Source organism: Puma concolor, chromosome B1 (genome assembly GCF_028749965.1).
Source record: "Puma concolor isolate L17-30 chromosome B1, mPumCon1.1.hap2, whole genome shotgun sequence".
Lineage (NCBI taxonomy): Eukaryota > Metazoa > Chordata > Mammalia > Carnivora > Felidae > Puma > Puma concolor.
The window spans coordinates 43344007-43368103 of NC_141670.1; the positions used below are offsets into that span (position 1 = coordinate 43344007).

The 24097-nt window shown below is 35.8% G+C and overlaps 1 protein-coding gene and 1 long non-coding RNA gene across 3 annotated transcripts in view; both read left to right on the forward strand.

Annotated features, from left to right (window-relative positions):
• Nucleotides 1-6801, forward strand: part of ADAM18 (ADAM metallopeptidase domain 18) — a 145840-nt gene extending 139039 nt beyond the window's left edge. For both annotated transcript variants that reach the window (XM_086702895.1, XM_086702896.1), the window contains one exon: nucleotides 6619-6801. In XM_086702895.1, coding sequence (XP_086559021.1) covers nucleotides 6619-6664 — 46 coding nt within the window. In that variant the 3' untranslated portion in view covers nucleotides 6665-6801. The remainder of the gene's footprint in view (nucleotides 1-6618) is intronic.
• A 240-nt stretch (nucleotides 6802-7041) lies between these two features.
• LOC147581601 (uncharacterized) lies at nucleotides 7042-7914 on the forward strand. The gene is made up of 2 exons (XR_015249712.1): nucleotides 7042-7174; nucleotides 7682-7914. It is a non-coding gene; the product is annotated as an uncharacterized LOC147581601 (long non-coding RNA).
• Nucleotides 7915-24097: the final 16183 nt, after the last annotated feature.

The window sequence follows — 24097 nt, forward strand, 5'->3', positions numbered from 1 at the left end:
GAAGCTAAAGTGGCTATATTTATGTCAGCCAACATAGTCTGAAGAAGAAATATTATAACAAGAGTATAACTTGATCATTATAATCATAATAAAAGAATAGTCTTTAAGAGCACATATAATTCCTTCAGTTCTAACAGACTTTGCTTTATATATTTGAAACTCTATTATGAGCTGCATAAGAGAAAAAGTCACAAATATAATTTGAAGTTTCAACATCTCTCTCTCAATATAAGCAGACTGAAAAACAGTAAGAATATAAAAGAATTGAAAAACACTAATTAGCAGCATGACCTTTTAGAAGACCTCACTACAACATCAGAAATCACATTTGTTTCAAATGCACCTGAAACATTTAACAAGTTAGCCCTAAAGTGTGCCTTGAAAAAGTAACAAATTCAAACAGATTCAGATCATGTGAAATATGTACTCTGAACAAATAGAATTATACAAAAATGTTTGGGAAAGTATGCCACGTATTTTTCAGTAATTCACTGATCAAAGAAAAAAATAAACAGAAAAATTAGAACATATTTGAACACTAATTGAAAATAAAAATACATGATAAAATTTGTCAGATAGATAGATAGATAGCAGTACTTTGGGGAAAAGTTATATTATCAATAGTTTATATCAGAAAGGTAAGAAATTTTAAATCAACTACATTAGCTTCCACACAAAAAAAAGTATACAAAGAGGAACAAATTCAACCCCATATAAAAGGGAAATGAAATTATGAAATTTAGAAAACAGCAATAACAAAATAGAAAACAGGGAAACAATGAAACCAGTGAAACAAAAAACTATGTTCTGGGAAAGATCTTTTTGGAAAAGTACTAACTGTGTAGCCACACTGGTAAGAATAAAGAGACAGTGGACAACAACAATACCAGTATCTAGAATGAGAGAAGAACCCTCATTACTGATGCTATAGACAATGAAAAAATACTGAGGAAATATTATAAAAGTGTTAATACTAAACAGTCTGACAACCTAAATGAAATGGACAAATTCCTGAAAGACTGAACTATTGAAGCTTATTCAAAAAGAAATGGGGAGGAATTAAGATGCTGGAGTCATAGTAGGACCCTACGCTTGCCTTCTCCCTCAAACACAGCTAGATAAATATCAAATAATTCTGAACACCCAAGAAATCCATCTGAGGACTGACAGAACAGACTTCACAACTAGATGGAGAGAAGAGGCCAAACACATCATGGAAGGTAGGAGGTGTGGAGTCGTGATTTGTGGGAGAAATGGATAGTGTGTGCTGCTAAGGGGAGGGAGCACTGGTCATGAAGAGAGGCAAGAGAAAGAGAAAGAAATAGGAAAACACAGGGGATCATACAAAGAAAACAATTCCCCAAAGCCATTGCCTGGGAAAAGGAGTGGGGCTGATAGTCCTGAGTTTTTAAATTCAGCAAGGCTCAATGGCTGGAATTTTAGAGGTCCTGGCATGACTTGTATGGAGCCTTGAAAGTGCTGCAGTGATCCTATGAAGAAGGAGAGCATATGGCCTGGGAACAGAAGGCAAAATCTGAGGATCCCCTTGGACACACAGAGAGACACAGTTCCCCCTTCTTGGAGAGCAACTGGGAGAGGTGTCATTTCTTCTCCAGGAACAAAAGAAACAAAACAGATCAACATGGTAGGAGACAGAGTGGGGAGGGGGGTGGGGGGGACGGGAAGAGAAGCAAACCATAAAAAAGACTCTTAACTTTAGAGAACAAATTGAGTGTTGCTGGAGGGGAGGCGGGCAGGGGGATGGCCTAAATGGGTTATAAGCATTAAGGAGGGCACTTGTTGGGATGAGCATTGGGTGCTGTATGTAAGTGATGAACCACTGATTTCTACACCTGAAACTGACATTGCACTATATGTTAACTAACTGGAATTTGGATCCTGTGGTTTCTTTGGATTCTGTGTCTTCCTCTCTCTTTGCCCCTCCCCGCCTCTCAAAAACAAGTAATAAAACATTAAAAACATTTTTTTAAGTTGAAAGAAAATCTAAATATCAAAGCAAGACAAACAAATGCAAGAAATGGAGAACCTGAACAGGCTTCTATCCATAAATAAACTGAATTTGCAGTTGAAAATCTATCTATAGTCTCCAACCCAGATAGCTCCACTGGTAAATTATGCCAAACATTAAAAGAACAAATAATACCAATGTTATACAAAATCTCCCACATATTTTAGCACACTTTCAGACTCCTTCTAAGAAGATACTATTACCTTGATACAAGTGACAAATAACACAAGAAAAATACACATCAATTTGTATCCCTCAAAATGAATCCAATGTTATATAAAAAAGAATAACAGGGCACCTGGGTAGCGCAGTTGCTTATGCATCCAACTCTTGGTTTCAGCTTAGGTCATGATCTCATGCTTCCTGAGTTTGAGCTCCCTGTGGAGCTCTGTGCTGGCAGTGAGGAGCCTCCTTGGCTCCTTGGGATTCCTTCTCTCTCTCTCTCTCTCTCTCTCTCTCTCTCTCTTTCCTCTCTCTCTCTCTCTCTCTCCCTCTCTCTCCCCCTCCCCTGCTCACACTTTCTTTCTCAAAATAAATAAATAAACTAAAAAAAAAAGAATAACATATCATGACCAAATGTGATTTATCCAGGGAACACAAGGTTCAATCAATAATTTACCATAGTAGACTGGATATTTAAAAGATCAGCTCAACAGATTCAAGAAAACCATTTAACAAAATCACCATAATGTTAACTTCTTCTAATTCCTAACTTGCTGTACTTTTCATTCTTTATCAGTTTCATTTTCTTTCTTTCTGTTCCCTTAGTCACTGAAATTATCTGTATAATCCACAAATTCCTTTTGGACATCCACTTTTTCTCTATATGTTTCTTAGATTGACTGATTCACTCTCTTTCCTTCAAATTGCCTTTTTAGATGTTCAACTCAAATTATAAGGATGCAGACTCATCTAGATCCTTAGTTTAGCTGTAAGGACTTGCCATTTCTGGCCTAAACTATGGAAAATCCCCTTGTTCATCCACAAAGACCTCAAATTCAACAAATCTTCAACCCAACTGATTATCTCCCAACTACTGTACAAATCTGCCTCTCCTAAAATTGGTGGCACTATCATCTCAGTTGCCTAGTCACTTTAACAATTTAATAAGCTTCATATCAAATTAGTCAGTGCACCTATTTGGCTCCCTATATATTGTAAAGGTAAATACAAATTTATGAAACAAAACAACAATTTTCCCTGGCACCACACATGAAAGGAAGTACCCCCCCCCCCCCCACACACACACCCTTTTCTTAGATTATTTCCTTTAGAAAACATGGAATTGTTAATCCTTTCTCTGTCTCTTTGGGACATATGTAATTCTTTTTGAAAACTAAATAAAATTTGTCAACTTTACACTCCAGGAATATTTTCCTTAAGGACTTTGTAGGCATCTATCTATTACAAACATAAACATTAAGGAAGATAGCTTCCTATCTTCCTGGCTCCTTGGGAGTTTAACCTTGATGTCTAGTTCCAAGCTGCAACTTCCTGGTTATCCTAAAGAAATTGAAAGTTTTATTTGTATTTTGGATAAAGACAGTTAACATGTGTGACATGGACTACATCTGCCTGGTTATATAAAAGGGTGAGATTTCGTTCTATCTTTACAATCCCTTTAGCCCAACACAGTCAGGTCTAACACTTATTCAACAATAAAATTGTTTTGTTCCTTTCTACATTTGTGAAGAGGATTTTTAGTGGGTTGACAGAGATACTATTTTTAATTTTAATTTTTATTTTTTTTAAATATTTTTTATTTATTTTTGAGACAGAGCATGAGCAGGGGAGGGGCAGAGAGAGAGGGAGACACAGAATCTGAGGCAGGCTCCAGGCTCTGAGCTGTCAGCACAGAGCCTGATGCTGGGCTTGAACTCACAGACCATGAGATCATGACCTGAGCTGAAGTCGGACGCTCAACCGACTGAGCCACCCAGGTGCCCCAACTATTTTTAATTATGTTTCCAAAATACCTCTCATATTTATATTTTTCCCCCTCAGGGTTTAGCTGTGAGGATGTTGACATTTCTGGCCTAAACTATGGAAAACACTAATAACTGGATATGCTGTCTCCAGTCCTCATCATTTCTATCTCACCATCTCCAGGACTATTATAAGCTACTTTTCTGAAACAAAATATCATTCATCCACACTTAAAGTTTTTGGGTTATTTAATATTATTCTTAGGAGAACATTTACTGGCTCAATACAAGTCATTCACTCATCCAATTATGGTTCAAATCTCACATGTGACATCCTTTCTGTAGCTACATTTAATATATGTGGAGAAAACAAACTAGCAACATTCCAGGAGAACATTGTATATTATGCTAACAATGAATTTCTTATGCATATCTGGTTTCCTGTTAGTCTTTGACCTGTTTGGATACATGGATGATATTCTTTATATTTTGATAACACAGGCATACTGCTTAGCTTATACTATGTATTCAAATATTTATATTTATATATCCAAATATTCACAATTAGTAATTACATTATTAGTAATTATTATATTATCATCAATATAATAACATAATTATATCAATAATTGTTAATTAATAAAATTATTACATAAGCATTATTATTTATAAATATTCAAGTATTTTTTAATGTTTTATTTATTTTGAGAGAGAGCACTAACAGGCAAGGGGCAGAGAGAGAGAGAAAGAGAGAATTCCAGGCAAGCTCCACACTCAGCACAGAGCTGGACGCAGGCCTCAAACTCACTAACCGTGAGATCGTGACTTGAGTCAAAATCAAGAGTTGGGTGCTTAAACGACTGAGCCACCCAGGCGCCCCTTCGAGTATTTTATATACTTATATCAATCCCCCCAAAACCACATGGTTAAGAAGTAAATATTTTAGTAAAATAAATAGACATGTCTATTTTAGAATTACATATTATATTAATTGCTACTGAAACAAATATTTAGAAAGAAGTATGGGAATTAAACTCTTTAAAAAACCATTTATATATATTTTTGTGTTTATGTTTACAAACAGGAAAAGCATTCAGTATTTGAATTTGTCTACAGGTATTGATTTTAAGGTATAAAAGCACAAGTTTCATGAAAGGAAAATTTAAGAATGTCTTGTAAAAACTCTTATGAAAATGAAATTAGGTAATTCTACTTTATTTTTAAGAACTTTTACAGAGGCTGTGCCATTTTACATCCTCACCAATAATGTACAAGTGGTCTGATTTCTTCATATCCTCCGTAACACTTATTTCCTCATTTTTGATAGTAGCCATTCTGAGGGATGTGAGTGTAGTTCTTTGTGGGTTTTATTTGCATTTCCCTGATGATTAGTGAGTTGAGCATCTTTTCATGTGCTTATAGGCCAATTCTGTATCTTACCTGAAGAAATGTCTATTCAAGTCCTTTGGCCATTTCTTAATCAGGTGTTTGTTTTTGTTGTTGAATCTCAGGAGTTCTCTGTATAGTCTAGATATTAATCCCCTATCAGATATATGATTTCCAAATATTTTCTCCCATTTTGGGGGGGTTGCTTTTTACTCTGTTGATATGCTGAGTAGATATCCAAATAATTGAGAGTGGGATCCAGAAGAGATATCTGTATGCCAATTTCATTGCAGCATTATTCACAGTAGCAAAAAGGTGGAAGCAACCCAAGTGTCCATGACAGATAAACAGATACACAAAATGTGGTATGTACATACAATGGAATATTATTCAGCTTTTAAAAGGAAAGAACTTCTGTAATATGCTACAACAGGAACATAATGAAGCCATTATGCTGAATAAAATAAGCCAGTCACGACAGAAAAATACTGTATGAGGCCACTTATGTGAGGTAGCTGGAGAGGTCAAACTCCTAGAGACAGAAATGAGAATTGTCATTGTCAGGGTTTAGGGGAGGGGGAAATAGGGACTTGTTTAATGGATATAGAGTTCCCGTTTTGCAAGATACAGAGTTCTGGTGATTGCTGGTGGTAACATTTGCACAACAATGTGAATATGCTTTGCAGCAATAAACTATATATACACTTTAAATATGGTTAAGATGGTAAATTTTTATGTTAGCTGTATTTTGCTACAATGGAAAATAAATTTTGAAGAAGAAACTGAAATTAGGCAAGTCACCAACCTGTATATTAAAACGTGAGATGGAAGTTCTTTCCAGATTAACTCTATTGCCTTTCAACGTGTGAACTCCATATTGATTGGGGGAAAAACAATTGCATTTAGACATTCACTTAGTCTCCTAAACATAGGTTTTTCTAAGGAACAAAGGTTTGCAAAACTGAATAAATGTATTTCGTTTTTTGGTCATTTCATAGCTGCAATTCTTTTGCCTCATGCTTAAGTTGTACATCAATACTAAAATAATAAACACATATTTACATTTGTTTAGTGTTTTATTTGGACTTCTTAGTTTTCTAAGAAACAAACTTATCTATAAAAGAATTGATTTTTCATTATTTTGTGTTTGTGTTCCTTTGCACGTGTGTGTTTTGACCTGAGACTTAAAATAGAACTCCGCAGTAGCCACAGTTAAAACAGACAACTGTCTGCTACTAACCATATTGTGAATTTCCATTTTGTTTTTCTTCACTACAGTAATTCAGTCGTTGTGCCAGAAAACTATGACGTGGACTACTGGTAACAGCCAAGCACTTCACCAGCAGATGGTCCATTTCCAGAGGAGAAAAGTTCACTTTATGACCCTTACGTAATCCCTAAATGCGTTTCAGAGGTTCTCGTTCTGGAAATAAAACCCAAGCCCAGGTGGGCACCAGGCCAGCTTGCCTCTTGCCTCCAGCGCCCAGTGGGCAGGCTCCCGGGGCTGCGGCTGCGCGTGCGGGTCAGCAGAAGGGGCGGGGCGGGAATAAACGACGTGCCCCTCCCCGATCTCCCCGTCGCCCGCGCTGACCCCCAAGCCCACTGCCCCCCCCCCCCCCCACCTCACCCCCACCCCCGCCCTGCCAGCAGGGAGTTCAGGACCCCGCGCGCGAGCGGCCGCCATTCCGCAGCCAACCGCCATCACCGTGGCAGGGCCGGCAGGACGCGCAATGCTGCCTGTCCTGCTGATCCTCTCAGGCCTGGGCCGGCTGACCTCCGCCGGCCATCGTGAGTGTAGGACCTGCTCCGTAGACGGTCACCTGTCGCAGAGCCTGTGGGCGTGGCGGGCTCCAGAAGCTTGCTCCTGAACCCTGTGCCCGGGTGGGGGGAGCCCTGCGTCCTGTCAGAGCCCGCCTAGAGTCAGGATCCTGCGGGGCCTGCTGCTGGGAGGGCTCAGAACAGGACTGGGACAGTTGTCCTCACGTGCCTGACCCTGCACTTGGAGGAGGGGGCGAGCAGCTTCTGGGAGGTGGGGTCCCCAGAGCAGCTCTTCCTCACCTATTGGGGCGGAGGTCAGTAAATCCCAAAGTGTCTCTGGAAGGTGGTAGGGTCGCGTCCCATTTCTAGGTAGCCTCTTCTGGAATGCACAAAGTCTGATTCCGTGGTGGGAGCGTGCCTGCGTGCATGTGTGTGTGTGTGTGTGTGTGTGTGTGTGTGTGTGTGTGTATGTATGTATGAGTTCGTGGAAGTTCAAAGAGTGATGTGAAGTGGCAGGACCAGTGAAGGACCAGTGAAGTTGGCAGGCACTGGGGAATGCTTACAGGTGTTTTCCTTACTGCAGATCCTGAAATATCACTTCTACAAATTATAGTGCCACGGAAGACTGGGGCAAACACTGATGATGGCAAAGTTTCTTAAATGTATGCAAATAAGAAATCATTCTTTGTATTTTCTGGGTATTTTATTTTTTGGGCTACATGAGATCAGTAGTCCAGATCAATTCATACATAATCATTTACAAAATTATTTGTATTCATATTTACTTTGTTAAAGAGCTCCAATAATTGAATGAGAGCAAGTGTTTTGATATTTAATTTTTAGTAAGTATTTCCCAAGTGGTATATAAACATAATTGTGGCTCACAAAAGGGCTGTACATTTTACTGGACCTTTTAGCTATAAAATAATGTGTAATTTAAATATTCTTATACAAGTGGGATCATACAAATACATTTGATTATTGTGGTAGCTGTTTCATAAAGTCTCACTGCACTGAATTAGCTACCACTGAATCATTGCTTCTAGGGTAAATGTGTATATATTACATATATATGATCATAAATTTTAAAAACAACCCATCCTGAGAGATTCTATTTTCTTTAGATTTCAAAGAAGGAAAGGAGGTTCAGAAGTGAAAAATGACTCACATGGGGCTGCTTGATAGGTGCCAGAGTTGAGATTCAAACACGCTCCATTTGGCACCACAACCTGAGCTTTTTGCGGTACAGTGCACTGCTCCCTACCTTTTTTATCCTCTGCTCGTCTCTGTATGAGAGCTGAAATAATAAGGCAGAGTGTCATCTGTTCAACTTCAGATGAAAATGTGAACCTTGGTGTGACTGATTTTTTTTTTTTTACCTTGAGCATGAATTCAAATGACCAAGAGAGATCTATAAATATTGATTTGGGGTTATAAACCCTAGCAAGTAGGCAAATTTACAAATATGGAATACTTGAGTAATGATTATTTTGTGACATGATTTTTAAATAAATATAAAATGAATAAGGTTTAAAAGGTAAACTACAAACCAGCTATTTTTTTTTTTTTTTTTTGCAGATTATATGTTTAGGTTGAAAGCCTGAGATAGTTTACATGCAAATTTTTAGTATTAATTAGAAAGGTTAGCAAAAGATATCAGGGCACTGAAACAGAGAAGTGTGTAAAATACTGGTGAAAAAGTTGAAATGTGTTAAAGGGAGTGATGCTTCCAAATCTCCATCACTTAGTAGCTATGTATCAAAATAAAGCTAACATCTCTCTTTAGTTCCCTTATTATAAAATCAGCAAAGTAGAACCATGCCTACCCTATCAGTATATTGTGAGTCTTTAATGCTTAGCTATAATGCAAAGAACTTATTTTTTATATATTTCTGTTATAACCAGTAAGGTGCAGGTGTATTACATTGTTGAAACGCAGATTTTGGTCTTGAGTAATGATACATGGTGAAACCATTATATGATATCCAGAATGTAGAAGGAAAACTATACATTTTTATTCTCAAACAATAGGATAAAGGAAGGATACTAAAAATATGTTATTGGTTTGTTTCCTATAGAGTTAGTAGCAGACGTAGCTATGAAATGCATCATGGAGTTCGGTAAACAAAAGCAATCAATGCAGCACACCACAGTAACAGAATAAAGGAAAAGAACCACGTGATCATGTCAAAAAAGCATTTGACAAAATGCACACCAATTTGTGACAAAAACAATATGTAGGTACAGAAGGAAACTACCTTAAAATAATAAAAGACATATGAAAACCTGTAGCTAACATCATTCTCAAAAGTAAGAGACTGAAATCCTCTAAAATCAGGAAGGAGGCAAAGATGCCCATTTTGCCACTTCTTTTCAATAAAGTACTGGAAGTTCTAGACAGAATAGGCAAGAAAAAGAAATGAGACATCCAAATTACAAAGAAAAATTTTCTTTGTCCAAAGATAATACCATCTTATACATACAAATCCTAAAGATGCCCCCCAAAATTGTTAGACCTAATAAATTTCAGCAAAAAAAAAATCTCAGCAAAATTTCAGCAGGATACAAAATCAACACCCAACACATCAGCTACATTTCTATATACATAACAATGACAAATCCAAAAAGAAAACAGTTCTATTTACAATAGCATAAAAAATAATAAAATACTTATGTATAAACAACCAAAGAGGTCAAAGAAGATTAATTAAAACTATAAGACATTGCTTAAAGAAGTTAAGATTAGACATCCTTGTTCATGGATTGATTGACAAGATGCAAATACTACCCACAGAAGTCTACAGATTCAATGGAATTTCTATCAAAATCAAAGTGACATTTTTGGAGAAATAGGAAAACATATCCTAAAATTCATGTGGAATTTCAATGGATCCCAAATAGCCAAAAAAAATCTTGAAAAAAGATGAGAAAAGTTGGAGAACTCACACTTCCTGATTTCAAAACTATTTACAAATCCACAAAAATAAAAAATAGTATTGACAGACATGTGGACGAATGGATGAAAATAGAGTATAGATATAAACTCTCACATATATGATCAAATTATTGAGAAAGTGGCAAGACCATGCAATGAGGAAAGGACAATCTTTTTTTCTTTAATATGAAATTTATTGTCAAATTGGTTTCCATACAACACCCAGTGCTCATTCCAACAGGTGCCCTCCTCAATACCCATCACCCACCCTCCCTTCCACCCCCATCAACCCTCAATTTATTCTCAGTTTTTAAGAGTCTCTTATGGTTTGCCTCCCTCCCTCTCTTTTTTTCCCCCTTCCCATCCTCCACGGTCTTCTGTTAAGTTTCTCAGGATCCACTTTAAGAGTGAAAACATATGGTATCTGTCTTTCTCTGTATGACATTTCACTTAGCATAATCCTTTCTAGTTCCATCCATATTGCTGCAAAAGGCCATATTTCATTCTTTCTCATCGCCAAGTAGTATTCCGTTGTGTATATAAACCACAATTTCTTTATCCCTTCATCAGTTGATGGACATTTAGGCTCTTTTCATACTTTGGCTATTGTTGAAAGTGCTGCTATAAACATTGGGGTTCAAGTGCCCCTATGCATCAGCACTCCTGTATCCCTTGGGTAAATTCCTAGCAGTGCTATTGCTGGGTCATAGGGTAGATCTATTTTTAATTTTTTGAGGAACCGCCATACTGTTTTCCAGAGTGGCTGCACCAGTTTGCATTCCCACCAACAACAGTGCAAGAGGGTTCCTGTTTCTTCACATCCTCTCCAGCATCTATATTCTCCTGATTTGTTCATTTTAGCCACTCCGACTGGAGTGATGTGGTATCTCAGTGAGGTTTTGATTTGTATTTCCCTGATGAGGACTGACTTTGAGCATCTTTTCATGTGTCTTTTGGCCATCTGGATGTGTTTAGAAAAGTGTCTAGTTGGGGCACCTGGGTGGCTCAGTCTGTTAAGCATCAGACTTCAGCCCAGGTCATGATCTCATGGCTAGTGAGTTCAAGCCCCGCATCAGGCTTGTGCTAACAGCTTTGAGCCTAGAGCCTGCTTTGAATTCTGTGTCTCCATCTGTCTCTGCCCCTTCCCTGCTCATGCTCTGTCTCTCTCTCTCTCTAAGAAGTAAATAAACATTAAAAAAAATTTTTTTAAGTGTCTATTCATATCGTCCACTCATTTCCTCACTGGATTATTTATTTTTTGGGGTGTGGAGTTCGGTGAGTTCTTTACAGATTTTGGATACTAGCCCTTTATTCGATATGTCATTTACAAATATCTTTTCCCATTCCATCAGTTGCCTTTTAGTTTTGTTGATTGTTTCCTTTGCAGTGCAGAAACTTTTTATCTTGATAAGGTCCCAATAGTTCATTTTTGCTTTTAATTCCCTTGCTTTTGGAGATGTGTTGAGTAAGAAATTGGTGAGGTTGAGGTCAAAGATGTTTTTTCTTGCTTTCTCCTCTAGGGATTTGATGGTTTCCTGTCTCACTTTCAGGCCCTTCATCCATTTTGAGTTTATTTTGGTGAATGGTGTAAGAAAGTGGTCTAGTTTCATCCTTCTGCATGTTGCTGTCCAGTTCTCCCAGCACCATTTGGTAAAGAGACTGTCTTTTGTACCATTGGATATTCTTTCCTGCTTTGTCAAGGATTAGTTGGCCATACTTTTGTGAGTCCAACTCTGGAGTCTCTATTCTAATGCATTGGTCTATGTGTCTGTTTTTGTGCCAATACCATGCTGTCTTGATGATTACAGCTTTGTAGTAGAGACTAAAGTCTGGGATTGTGATGTCTCCTGTTTTGGTCTTCTTCTTGAATATTACTTAAGCTATTCGGGATCTTTTGTGGTTCCATACAAATCTTAGGATTGCTTGTTCTAGCTTTGAGAAGAATGCTGGTGCAATTTTGATTGGGACTGCAGTGAATGTGTAGATTGCTTTGGGTAGTATTGACATTTTAACAATATTTATTCTTCCAATCCATGATCATGAAATGTTTTTCCATTTCTTTGTATCTTCTTCAATTTCCTTCATAAGCTTTCTACAGTTTTCAGCATAAAGATCTTTTACACCTTTGGTTGGGTTTATTACTAGGTATTTTATGATTCTTGATGCAATTGTGAATGGGATCAGTTTCTTTATTTGTCTTTCTGTTGCTTCATTATTAGTGTATAAGAATGCAACTGATTTCTGTACAATGATTTTGTATCCTGCGACTTTGCTGAATTCATGTATCAGTTCTAGCAGACTTTTGGTGGAGTCTATCTGGTTTTCCAGGTATAATATCATGTCATCTGCAAAAAGTGAATGGTTGACTTCATCTTTACCAATTTTAATGATTTGATTACCTTTTGTTGTCTGATTGCTGATGCTAGAACTTCCACCCTATGTTAAACAACAGAAGTGAGAGTGGGCATCCCTGTCGTGTTCCTGATCTCAGGGGGAAAGCTCTCGGTTTTTCCCCATTGAGGATGATATTAGCTGTGGGCTTTTCATAAATGGCTTTTATGATGTTTAAGTATGTTCCTTCTATCCCAACTTTCTCGAGGGTTTTTATTAAGAAAGGATGCTGCATTTGGTCAAAGGCCTTTTCTGCATCAATTCACAGGATCATGTAGTTCTTTTATTAATGTGATGTATCACATTGATTGATTTGTGAATATTGAACGAGCCCTGCAGCCCAGAAATGAATCCCACTTGATCATGGTGAATAATTCTTTTTATATGCTGTTGCATTCAATTTGCTAGTATCTTGTTGAGAATTTTTGCATCCATATTCATCAGGGATATTGGCCTGTAGTTCTCTTTTTTTGATGGGTCTCTGTCTCGCTTGGGAATCAAAGTAATGCTGGCTTCATAGAATGAGTCTGGAAATTTCCTTCCCTTTCTATTTTTTGGAAAAGCTTGAGAAGAATAGGTATTATCTCTGCTTTAAATGTCTGGTAGAATTCCCCAGGGAAGCCATCTGGTCCTGGACTCTTATTTGTTGGGAGATTTTTGATGACTGATTCAATTTCTTCGCTGGTTATGGGTCTGTTAAAATTTTCTATATCTTCCCATTTGAGTTCTTTGGAAGTGTGTGGATGTTTAGGAATTTGTCCATTTCTTCCAGGTTGTCCAGTTTGTTGGCATATACTTTTTCTAGTATTCCCTGATAATTCCATGTATTTCTGAGGGATTGGTTGTAATAAATCCTTTTTTATTCATGATTTTATCTGTTTGGGTCATCTCCCTTTTCTTTTTGAGAAGCCTGGCTAGAGGTTTATCAATTTTGTTTATTTTTTCAAAAAACCAACTCTTGGTTTCATTGATCTGCTCTACAGTTTTTTTGTAATATTCTTTATTTCTGCTCTGATCTTTATTATTTCTCTTCTTCTGCTGGGTTTGGGGTGTCTTTGGTGTTCTGCTACTATTTCCTTTAGGTGTGCTATTAGATTTTTTTATTTGGGATTTTTCTTGTTTCTTGAGATAGGCCTGGATTGCGATGTATTTTCCTCTCAGGACTGCCTTTGCTGCATCCCAAAGAGTTTGGATTGTTGTATTTTCATTTTCGTTTGTTTCCATATGATTTTTAATTTCTTCTCTAATTTCCTGGTTGACCCATTCATTCTTTAGAAGGGTGTTCTTTAACCTCCATGCTTTTGGAGGTTTTCCAGACTTTTTCCTGTGGTTGATTTCAAGTTTCATAGCATTGTGGTCCGAAAGCATGCATGGTATGATTTCAATTCTTGTACACTGATGAAGGGCTGTTTTGTGACCCAGTATGTGATCTATCCTGGAGAATGTTCCATGTGCACTGGAGAAGAAAGTATATTCTGTTGCTTTGGGATGCAGAGTTCTAAATATATCTGTCAAGCCCATCTGATCCAATGTATCATTCAGGGCTCTTGTTTCTTTATTGATCCTGTGTCTAGATGATCTATCTATTGTTGTAAGTGGGGGTATTAAAGTCCTCTGCAATTACCACATGCTTATCAATAAGGTTGCTTATGTTTGGATTGTTTTATATATTTGGGGGCTCCTGTATTCGGTACTAGACATTTATTATTGTTAGCTCTTCCTGATGGATAGACCATGTAATTATTATATAATGCCCTTCTTCATCTCTTGTTACAGCCTTTCATTTAAAGTCTAGTGTGTATGATATAAATATGGCTACTCCAGCTTTCTTTTGACTTCCAGTAGCATGATAGATAGTTCTCCATCCTCTCACTTTCAATCTGAAGGTGTCCTCAGGTCTAAAATGAGTCTCTTGTAGACAGCAAATAGATGGGTCTTGTTTTTTTATCCATTCTGATACCCTATGTCTTTCGGTTGGAGCATTTAGGGCATGTACATTCATATTATTTTTCAAAGATGTGGGTTTAGAGACATTGTGTTATCTATAGTTTTCATGCTTGTAGTGATGTCTCTGGTATTTTGTGGTCCTTGCAACATTTCACTCACAGAGTCCCCGTTAGGATGTCTTGTAGGGCTGGTTTAGTGGTGATGAATTCCTTCAGTTTTTGTTTGTTTGGGAAAACCTTTATCTCTCCTTTTCTGACAGACAGACTTGCTGGATAAAGGATTCTCGGTTGCATATTTTTCCTGTTCATCACATTGAAGATTTCCTGCCATTCCTTTCTGGCCTGCCATGTTGCAGTAGATAGGTCTGCTACTACCCTTATGTGTCTACATTTGTAAATAGGGCCCATTTATCCCTAGCTACTTTTAGAATTCTCTCTTTATCCTTGTATTTTGCCTGTTTCACTATGATATGTCATGTAGAAGATCGATTCAAATTACATCTGAAGGGAGTTCTCTGTGCCTCTTGGATTTCAATGCCTGTTTCCTTCCCTAGATCAGGGAAGTTCTCAGCTATGATTTGTTCAAGTACACCTTCAGCCCCTTTCTCTCTCTTCTTCTTCTTCTGGAATTCCTATGATACAGATATTGTTCTGTTTGATGCATCACTTAGTTCTCTAATTCTCCCCTCATACTCCTGTATTTTTTTTACCTCTCTTTTTCTCAGCTTCCTCTTTTTCCATAATTTTATCTTCTAATTCACCTATTCTCTCCTCTGCCTCTTTAATCCATGCTGGCCGCCTCCATTTTATTTTGCACCTCATTTATAGCATTTTTTAGTTCCTCATGCCTATTTCTTATTCCCTTGATCTCTGTAGCAATAGATTCTCTGCTGTCCTCTATGCTTTTTTCAAGCCCAGTGATTAATTTTATGACTAGTATTCTAAATTCTTGTTCTACTATATGGCTTAAATCAGTTTTGATCAACTCTTTAGCTGTCGCTACTTCCTGGAGTTTCTTTTGAGGAGAATTCTTCCGTTTCATCATTTTGGATAGTCCCTGAGTTAGCTCTAAACTGCAGGGCACTTCCTCTGTGCTGTCTGGAGAAACTTGTGTTGGTGGGCAGGGCAGCAGTCAGACCAGATGCCTGCCCCCAACCCACTACTGGGGCCACAGTCAGACTGGTGTGTACCTTATCTTTCCCTCTCCCAGGGGCAGGACTCACTGTGGAGTGGTGTGGACCCTGTCTGGGCTGCTTGCACACTGCCAGGCTTGTGGTTCTGCTTTGATGGGATCTGGCCAAGGGTGTATTAGATGGGGTGGATCCCCAAGGTTCACAGGGGCGGGAGGGGCAGGCTTAAATAGCACTGGGAGGGAGGCAGGCCGGTTGGAGGGATGGATCTTAAGTTAGATAAGATAAAAACAATCACACAAGCACAGTGTTAGGCATTTGCATGGTGCAAGCAATTTCAGTGACTGGAACTGGTTCCCTTTGGCATTTCAGCTGGGGGATGGGAGAGGGAAATGGCACTTGCTAGCGCCTTTGTTCCCCGGATGAGCTCTGTCCTTCGGGGCTCAACAACTCCCCCTCCCAGCATCCTCTAGCCCTCCCCACTCTCCGAGAGCAGAGCTGTTGACTTTTAACATTCCAGATGTTAAGTTCCGCTGGCTGTCAGAACTCATGAAGAACAATCTTTTCAACATACGGTGCTGGATAAATAAGTATCCATATGCAAACGAATGGAATTATACCCTTGCCTAACACCACATACAAAAATTAATTCAAAATGATCAAAGAGTTAAACATTAAAAAAGATATAAATGTCTTCTAAGAAAACACAGGGCAAAGCTTCACAATGTTGAATTTGGCAATGATTTCTTGGATATAACATCAAAGGCACAGGTAACAAAAGCAAACAAATTGGGCTTCATGAAAATTAAAAACTTTTGTGCATCAAAAGGCACTATAGAGTAACAAGGCAACCTACACAATGGGAGAAAATATGTGGAAATCATATATGTTTGCAAATCATACATCTGATTACGAATTAATATCCATAATACATAGAGAAGCACTACAACAAAACAACAAAAAAACAAATGGCCAATGGAGTTGAAAGAAGTTACTCAACACCAGTAATTATTCAGAGAGGGCAAATCAAAACCCATCATAAAATATCACCCTACACTCATTAGGAAGGTTACTTTGCAAAAAAAAATAGGTGTTGAGAAATGGATGTGGAGAAATTGGAACTTTTGTGTACTGTTGGTGGGAATGTGAAGTGATGCAGCCACTGTGTGAAATACTCAGTAATTAAAAGTATAATTACCCTATGTTGCAGCAGTTCCACTTTTGGGTATATAGACAAACGAATTGAAAGCATGGTCTCAAGGAGATATTTGTACACCAACATTCATTGTAGCATTATTCACAATAGCTAAAAGGCAGAAGCAACCCAGAGGCCACTGACAGATGAATGGATAAGCAAAATATGGTATGTACGTACAAAAGGAAATTCTGCAATATACAACAACATGGATGAACTTGAGGACATTATGCTACGTGAAATAAGCCAGTCAGAAAAAGACCAGTATTATATGACTCCACTTTATTTGAGATACTTGGAGTAGTCAAATTCATAGAAATAAGCAGCAGCATAGTGGTTACCAGGGGATGGAAGAAAATACCAGTGAGGAATTATTATTTAATAGGTATAAAGTTTATTTTTGCAAGATGAAAAGTTCTGGAGATTGATGGTGCTGATGGTTGCACAATAAAAATGTACTAATGCCACTAAACTGTATACTTTGTTATGTGTATTTTATACCACTAAAAAAAGGGGAGAAAAAAATCACCATAGAATACAAAACATATAGGGACATCTTTACACCAGTCATTCACTGTAAATTAGATTTTTCACTTTCAAAAATACAACCATGAATTTATCAGAATGAATATCTACATTTTATATGAGCATAAAAAATACTACTTATAGAAAAAAATTACTCTTTTCATCAAAAAGAATACAATGGACCAAAAATTAAGAATTAAAAAAATGAAAATATCAAAAGCTGGTACAGCAATACCAATATCAGGATAGAATTCAAATAAACTTTTCGAAAGAAAAAAAAGAGCATTCATTATTAATATTGGGATCATAACATTATAGAACACATTTCTAAATGTCATACTCAATTCTGCGGGATTAAAATCTTTATCCTTGAGGTTGGGAATGTGTTAAGTATGCCTTCATTCCTTGTTAAGATATTGTCATAAGTTGGGGCACCTGGGTGACTCAGTGGGTTAAGCAACAGACTCTTGATTTTGGCTCAGGTCATGAGACTGAGCAGCCTGGGCTTCAAAGTTGGTGTGGAGCCTTCTTAAGATTCTCTCCCTCTCCTTCCCTTCCTTCACTTATGCACACATGCATGTTTGTTCTCTCTCTCTCTCTCTCTCAAAAAAAAATATTGTCATAAGGCAAGAAAAGGGAAATATAAAATGGGTCAAGGAACATTTAATACATTTAGTTATGTGATTACTGATAAAGATTTACATATGCCATATCACTATTAGTTTTCTACATCATGTCATTTTTGTTTTACTTTTCCTCCATTATTGCTTCCATTGAGTTACCATTTTCATTTGTTATTTCTTTTATTATATATTTTTGAGTTATCTACTTAGTTATTGGCTTCAGGATTATAATTAATGTCTTAATTTATAACAATCTATTTTGAACTAATACTATATTAATTTTAGTAGTATATAAACTTAGCTACTGTGTAGTTCTGTTTCCACCACATTATGTTATTGTCACAAATTACATCATTATACATTGTGTGCCCATCACTATAGATTTATAAGTATTCCTTTATCTAATTGTCTTTTAAATCAAATAGGAGAAAAAGGTTACCAACATTTACACTATCTTTTATGTTTACCTGTATAATTACATTACTGATGCTTGATATTTGCTCATATGGATTAAGGTTACTGTTTAATGTCTTTTTATGTTAACATAAAGGATCCCTTTAGTAGGAAATTACATTTTTTGGAAAAACAGGGGGTGCCTGTATGGCTCAGTCCACTGAGTGTCTGACTTGATTTCTACTCAGGTCATGATACCAGGGTAGTGGGATCGAGCCCCATATTGGGCTCTGCCCTGAGTGTGCAGCATGCTTGGGATTCTCTCTCTCTCCCCCTCTGCCCCTATCCTCCACTTCCTTTCTCTCTCTCTCTAATAAAAAAAATTAAAAATTAAAGTTTTTGAAACACAAAAATAAAAATATAAAAATGTCCATTTACCCTCACTAAGTCACTGAACCAAAATACCTTCCCAGGTATGTTTTGACAGATAACATTTTTTATGCTGTTTAAAATTTTCCAGAAACTGTATAAAGAAGTGTTTTCAAATTTCTATGGAAATTTGTTTTAATTCCTGTGCTAAAGACTAGCATAGTCCATTGTAAAATATATATATATGTATATATATATATATATATATATAATATTCCATTTTTGAAATTTAATCTCAAATGACTGGCTTGATAATTCAGCTTTAAGCATATCTATTATATAAAAGCTAGATTTGTGTCAGAAAGTCTTGATTTTTAAATAAAATTGCAGAAATATAAGTTCTAACTTAAAAATATACAATGTGGACTGTTTATATTTATTGCAATATTTTACATAGTTTTCAACTATTTTGTGCTGTTTTATAATTTGTATTGGGTTTGAGTCAGTTAAATTTATAATGGCCAGAGTAGAAGTCATGTATGGACACCTCATAATTGATCCAAGGATAATTAAATCTACTTTTGAAATTTGCTTTGCACATATATTTCCAGTTATTTCCTATAATATATAAAACTTTCATTTAGGTAGACTCTTCTAATCAATTGGATTGTGTCTAATATATATATATATATATATATATATATATATATGTATATATAATTTAAGTTAAAGGATCCTTGTCTCTTAATGAGGATATTAAATTCATTGACAGTTATTATTTTGGTTGTAATTTTGATTTAATTTATTAATTTTGTCTTAAGAATCTAGTTTGTTTATTTGGACAAAGTTTCTACAGATTTTTTTTTCCCAATTCTTTTAATAGTTTTAGAGAACCTTCATGAACAACTATTTTTCTAATTAATATCGTCAAAATTATCATAATGTCATCTGATACTGGACTAGTTATGATCATTAAATGCCTGTTAAAATGGGGTGTCAGGTATATCAATAATTATTTTACATTTTCATAAAATATGACATTTTAAAAGGTTTTTCTTTTTGCTCTATTTTTTTAAACCAGAAGTCTAGAGCCCATTAATTGACAATAATCTGAATATCAGAGAGTTTTAGATAGCATATTATACAGTGGAATATGATAGGATAAAATAGAATACATCAGGCAAAAATGAAAAAATCACGTATACTTACAAAGATTAAGAATTTACATCAGGGTGCCTGGGTGACTCAGTCAACCATCTGACACTTGATCAGGTCATGGTCATGGTTCAGGACATTGAGCCCCAGGTCTGCTTAAGATTCCCTCTCTACATCTTGCTCTGCCCCTCCCCCTCCCCCCTCAAACTTTTAAAAAATAAAAAATTATATTTATATTTGTATTGAGTTTATATATACATATACGTATATACATATATTTTATATATATAAACTCAATACGTATATATGTACATATATGTAAATATATATATTATATATATACATACACACACGTATACAAAATAATATATATACATAATATATATATAGTTCGCTTTGAGACATAGTTACAAGTGATTAGAAAACACTTGTACAAGGAGAAACATAGATAAACCAAAAACCAGACTTAAATATAGAAAATGAATTGATAGTTCCCTAAAGGGAGGTGGGTAGGGGGCATGGGTAAAACGGGTAAAGAGGATTAAGAGTGCACTTATCTTGATGAGCACTTGAGTAATATATGGAATTGTTAAACCACTATGAAACTAATATAACACTGTATGTTAACTATACTGGAAATAAAATTTTAAAAATAAGAATTAAACCAAAAACAAAAACCAAAAAAAAACCCCAAAATTATAAAATTATAAATTTAACTTTATTCAGGCCATGATTTTATTATTTGAGCTCCAAATGTATGTATTCAAATCACAAGTATACTTTAATATCATTTTTGTTTCATATTTTAACCATTATGCTCATATAATCTCATCGTTATTCATTGCTACCTTGAACTAAAGCAACTAATTTTTATTATCTTCAGACAAAACTTGGAAGCAGGAAATAAAGAATATAGCTACTTTTGTTCACAAGTACATATTACAGATCTCTTTTTATAAAGAAATTAAATTTTATAAATTAATTCAATTGAGCATATAATTTTGTAGTTTTACACTTAAAGTGATATTAGTTTTCCTAACAGTTAAACCAATAGAATTTAAGATTTGAATTAATCAGGTTTAACATGAAAAAAAAAAAAAATACCCAGCTGACAAAATTTAAATATTGTAAAAACATTTTAATTGACTTTATTTTTACAGCAGTTTAGGTTCACAGCGAAATCAAATGGAAAATAGAGATTTTCCAAGTAGCTCTGTCCATATGCATGCATAATCTCCCCAACTATCAGCATCCCACAATAGATCAATATACGTATTAAAATCAATGATGTTCTTATAGCCAATATCAGAGAAATTACTGCTGTGCTTTATTCTAGGATTTTTATGGTTTCAGGCCTCACATCTAGGTCTTTAATACATTTTGACTTTAGTTTTGTGTATGATGTAAGAAAGTGGTTTAGTTTCATTGTTTTGCACACAGCTGTCCAGTTCTCCTGACACTGTTAGTTGAAGAGACTCTCTTGTCACCATTGCATATTCTTGCCTCCTTTGTAAAAGATTGACCATGAACGTGGGGGCTTTATTTCTGGGCTTCCCATTCTGTTTCATTGATCTGTGTCTATTCCTATACCAGTACCATACTGTTTTAATTGCTACCACTTTCTAGTGTATCTTGAAATCTGGGTTATAATGCCTCCAGCTTTGCTCTTGCTTTCAAGATTGCTTTGGCTATTCAGAGACTTTTGTGGTTCCGTTGAAATTTTAGGATTATTTGTTATACTTCTGTAAAAAATGCTATTGGTATTTTGATACAGATGGCATTAAATGTGTAGATTGCTTTGAATAGATAGTATAGACATTTTAACAATATTTGTTCTTTCGATCCATTAGCATGAAATGTCTTTCCATTTGTGTCAACTTCAATTTTTCATCAATGTTTCATAGTTTTCAGAGTATAGGTATTTCACCTTTTTAAGTTTATTCCTGCATATTTTATTATTCTTGGTACAATTATAAATGGGATTGCTTTCTTAATTTTTCTTTCTGCTGCATTATTATTAGTGTATAGAAGTGCAGCTGATTTCTGTACATTGATTTTGTATACTATGACATTTCTAAATTTCTTTTTTTGTTTTGGTAGGTCTTTTGGTAGAGGTTTTAAGATTATCTCTATACAGTATCATATCATCTGCAAATAGTGGAAGTTTTACTTCTTCCTTACCAATTTGGATGCCTTTTATTCCTTTTTCTTATCTGATTGCTGCTGCTAGGACTTCCAGTTCTCTAACATCATTTTTAACAACATCTTTCTAGATATGTCTCCTGAGATAAGGGCTACAAAAGCAAAAATAAACTATTGGGACTACATCAAAATAAAAAGCTTCTGCACAGCAAAAGAAACAATCAACAAAACTAGAAGGCAACCTACTAAACAGGAGAAGACATTTGCAAATGGCATATCTGATAAAGGGTTAGTATCCAAAATATGTAAAGGAATTATACAATTCAACACACAAAAAACAAATAATCCAATTAAAAATGGGCATAAGCTGTGGACATTTCTCTAAAAAGATTCAGATGGCCAACAGACACATGAAAAGATGCTCAACATCACTCATCATCAGGGAAATACAAATCAAAACTACAATGAAATATAACCTCACACCTGTAATAATGGCAAAAAAATAAAAATTAAAAATTAAAAAAAAAACAAACAAGAAAAACCTGTTGGTGAGGATGTGAATAAAAGGGAACCCTCTTGAACTTTGGTGGGAATGCAAACTGGTGCAGTCACTGTGGAAGACGATATAGTGATTCCCAAAAAAATTAATAATAAAACTATTCTATGATCCAGTAGTTACACTACTGGGTATTTATCCAAAGAAAGTGAAAACAGTAATTCAAAGGTATATATGCACCCTTATGTTTATTGCAGCATTATTGACAATAGCCAAATTATGGAAGCAACTCCAGTGTCTTTGATGGATGAATAAAGAACATGTCATTAGATTAGATATAGATACAGATATAGATATAGATATATACATATAGAGATAGATGGTATATAGATATAGGTATAGATATAGAATGGAATATTATTCAGTCATAAAAAGAATGAAATCTTGCTATTTGAAAAAATATGGATCTAGAGAGTATAATGCTAAGCAAACTAAGCCAGGAAGAGAAAGACAAATACTTTATGATTTCAGCCATTTGGAATTTAAGAAACAACATAAACAAAGGAAAGAAAAAATATTGGAGAGACAAACCAAAACAGATTCAACTATAGAGAACAAACAGATGGTTACCAGAGGGGAGGTGAGTGGTACGATGGGTGAAATAGGTGAAGAGGATTAAGAGTACACTGATTTTTATGAGCACTGAGTAATATATGGAATTATTGAATCACTGTACTGTAAACTGAAATTAATATAACACTCTATATCAACTACACTGGAATTTTAAAAAATCAAGACATACATGACACATCATTACCACCAAAAGGTGGTGAATTATCTTCTAATTCACCTATTCTCCCCTCTGCCTCTTCAATCCCCACTGTGGCCATCTCCATTTTATTTTGTACCTCATTTATAGCATTTTTTGATTCATCCTGACTATTTTTTACTCCCTTGATCTCTGTAGCAATGGATTCTCTGCTGTCCTCTATGCTTTTTTCAAGCCCAGCAATTAATTTTATAACTATTATTCTAAATTCTTGTTCAGTTATATTGCTTAAGTCGGTTTTGATTAAGTCGTTAGCTGTTGCTACTGTCTGGAATTTCTTTTAAGGAGAATTCTTCTGTTTCATCATTTTGGCTAGTTTTCTGTCCCTTTTGCATTTTAAAAGCTTGGTGTGTGCTCTGCACCTGCAAGCACTGCTATATTAAAGGGGGGTCAGATCCTGGCCCCTCAGGAGATGTTTTGTTTGTTTGTTTTTTTGTTTGTTTGTTGTTTTTGTTTTTGTTTTTTGGGGTTTTTTTTTTTTTTTTTGGAGATTGTTACTTGCTCTCTGTTGTTGTGGCTTTGGTTATTTTATTACCCTACTCGTAGTGATATTTTTGACCCTCCACCAGGTGTGCTTTGATTTGTTCCTTGGAGTAGCCCCATCTTTTCTCTGGTTTTCCCATTTTCTTCCTGGTAGATTCAGTCTCTTTTCCTCCCAGACCCTGGGGTTCAAAGTCCTTTGGCTTCAGCACTTCTTTGTTTGAAAGATGCAGGAGGTATGGATCCCCCTACTTCTCCACCATGTTTGCCCCGACCCATTCCAATTATCTTCAACAAATAGGTATTTATTTTAAGCTGTTAAATTTTGGGCTGGTTTGTTATGCATCAAAAACAAACTGATAAAATCTTATATCCAACAACCTACCTAAA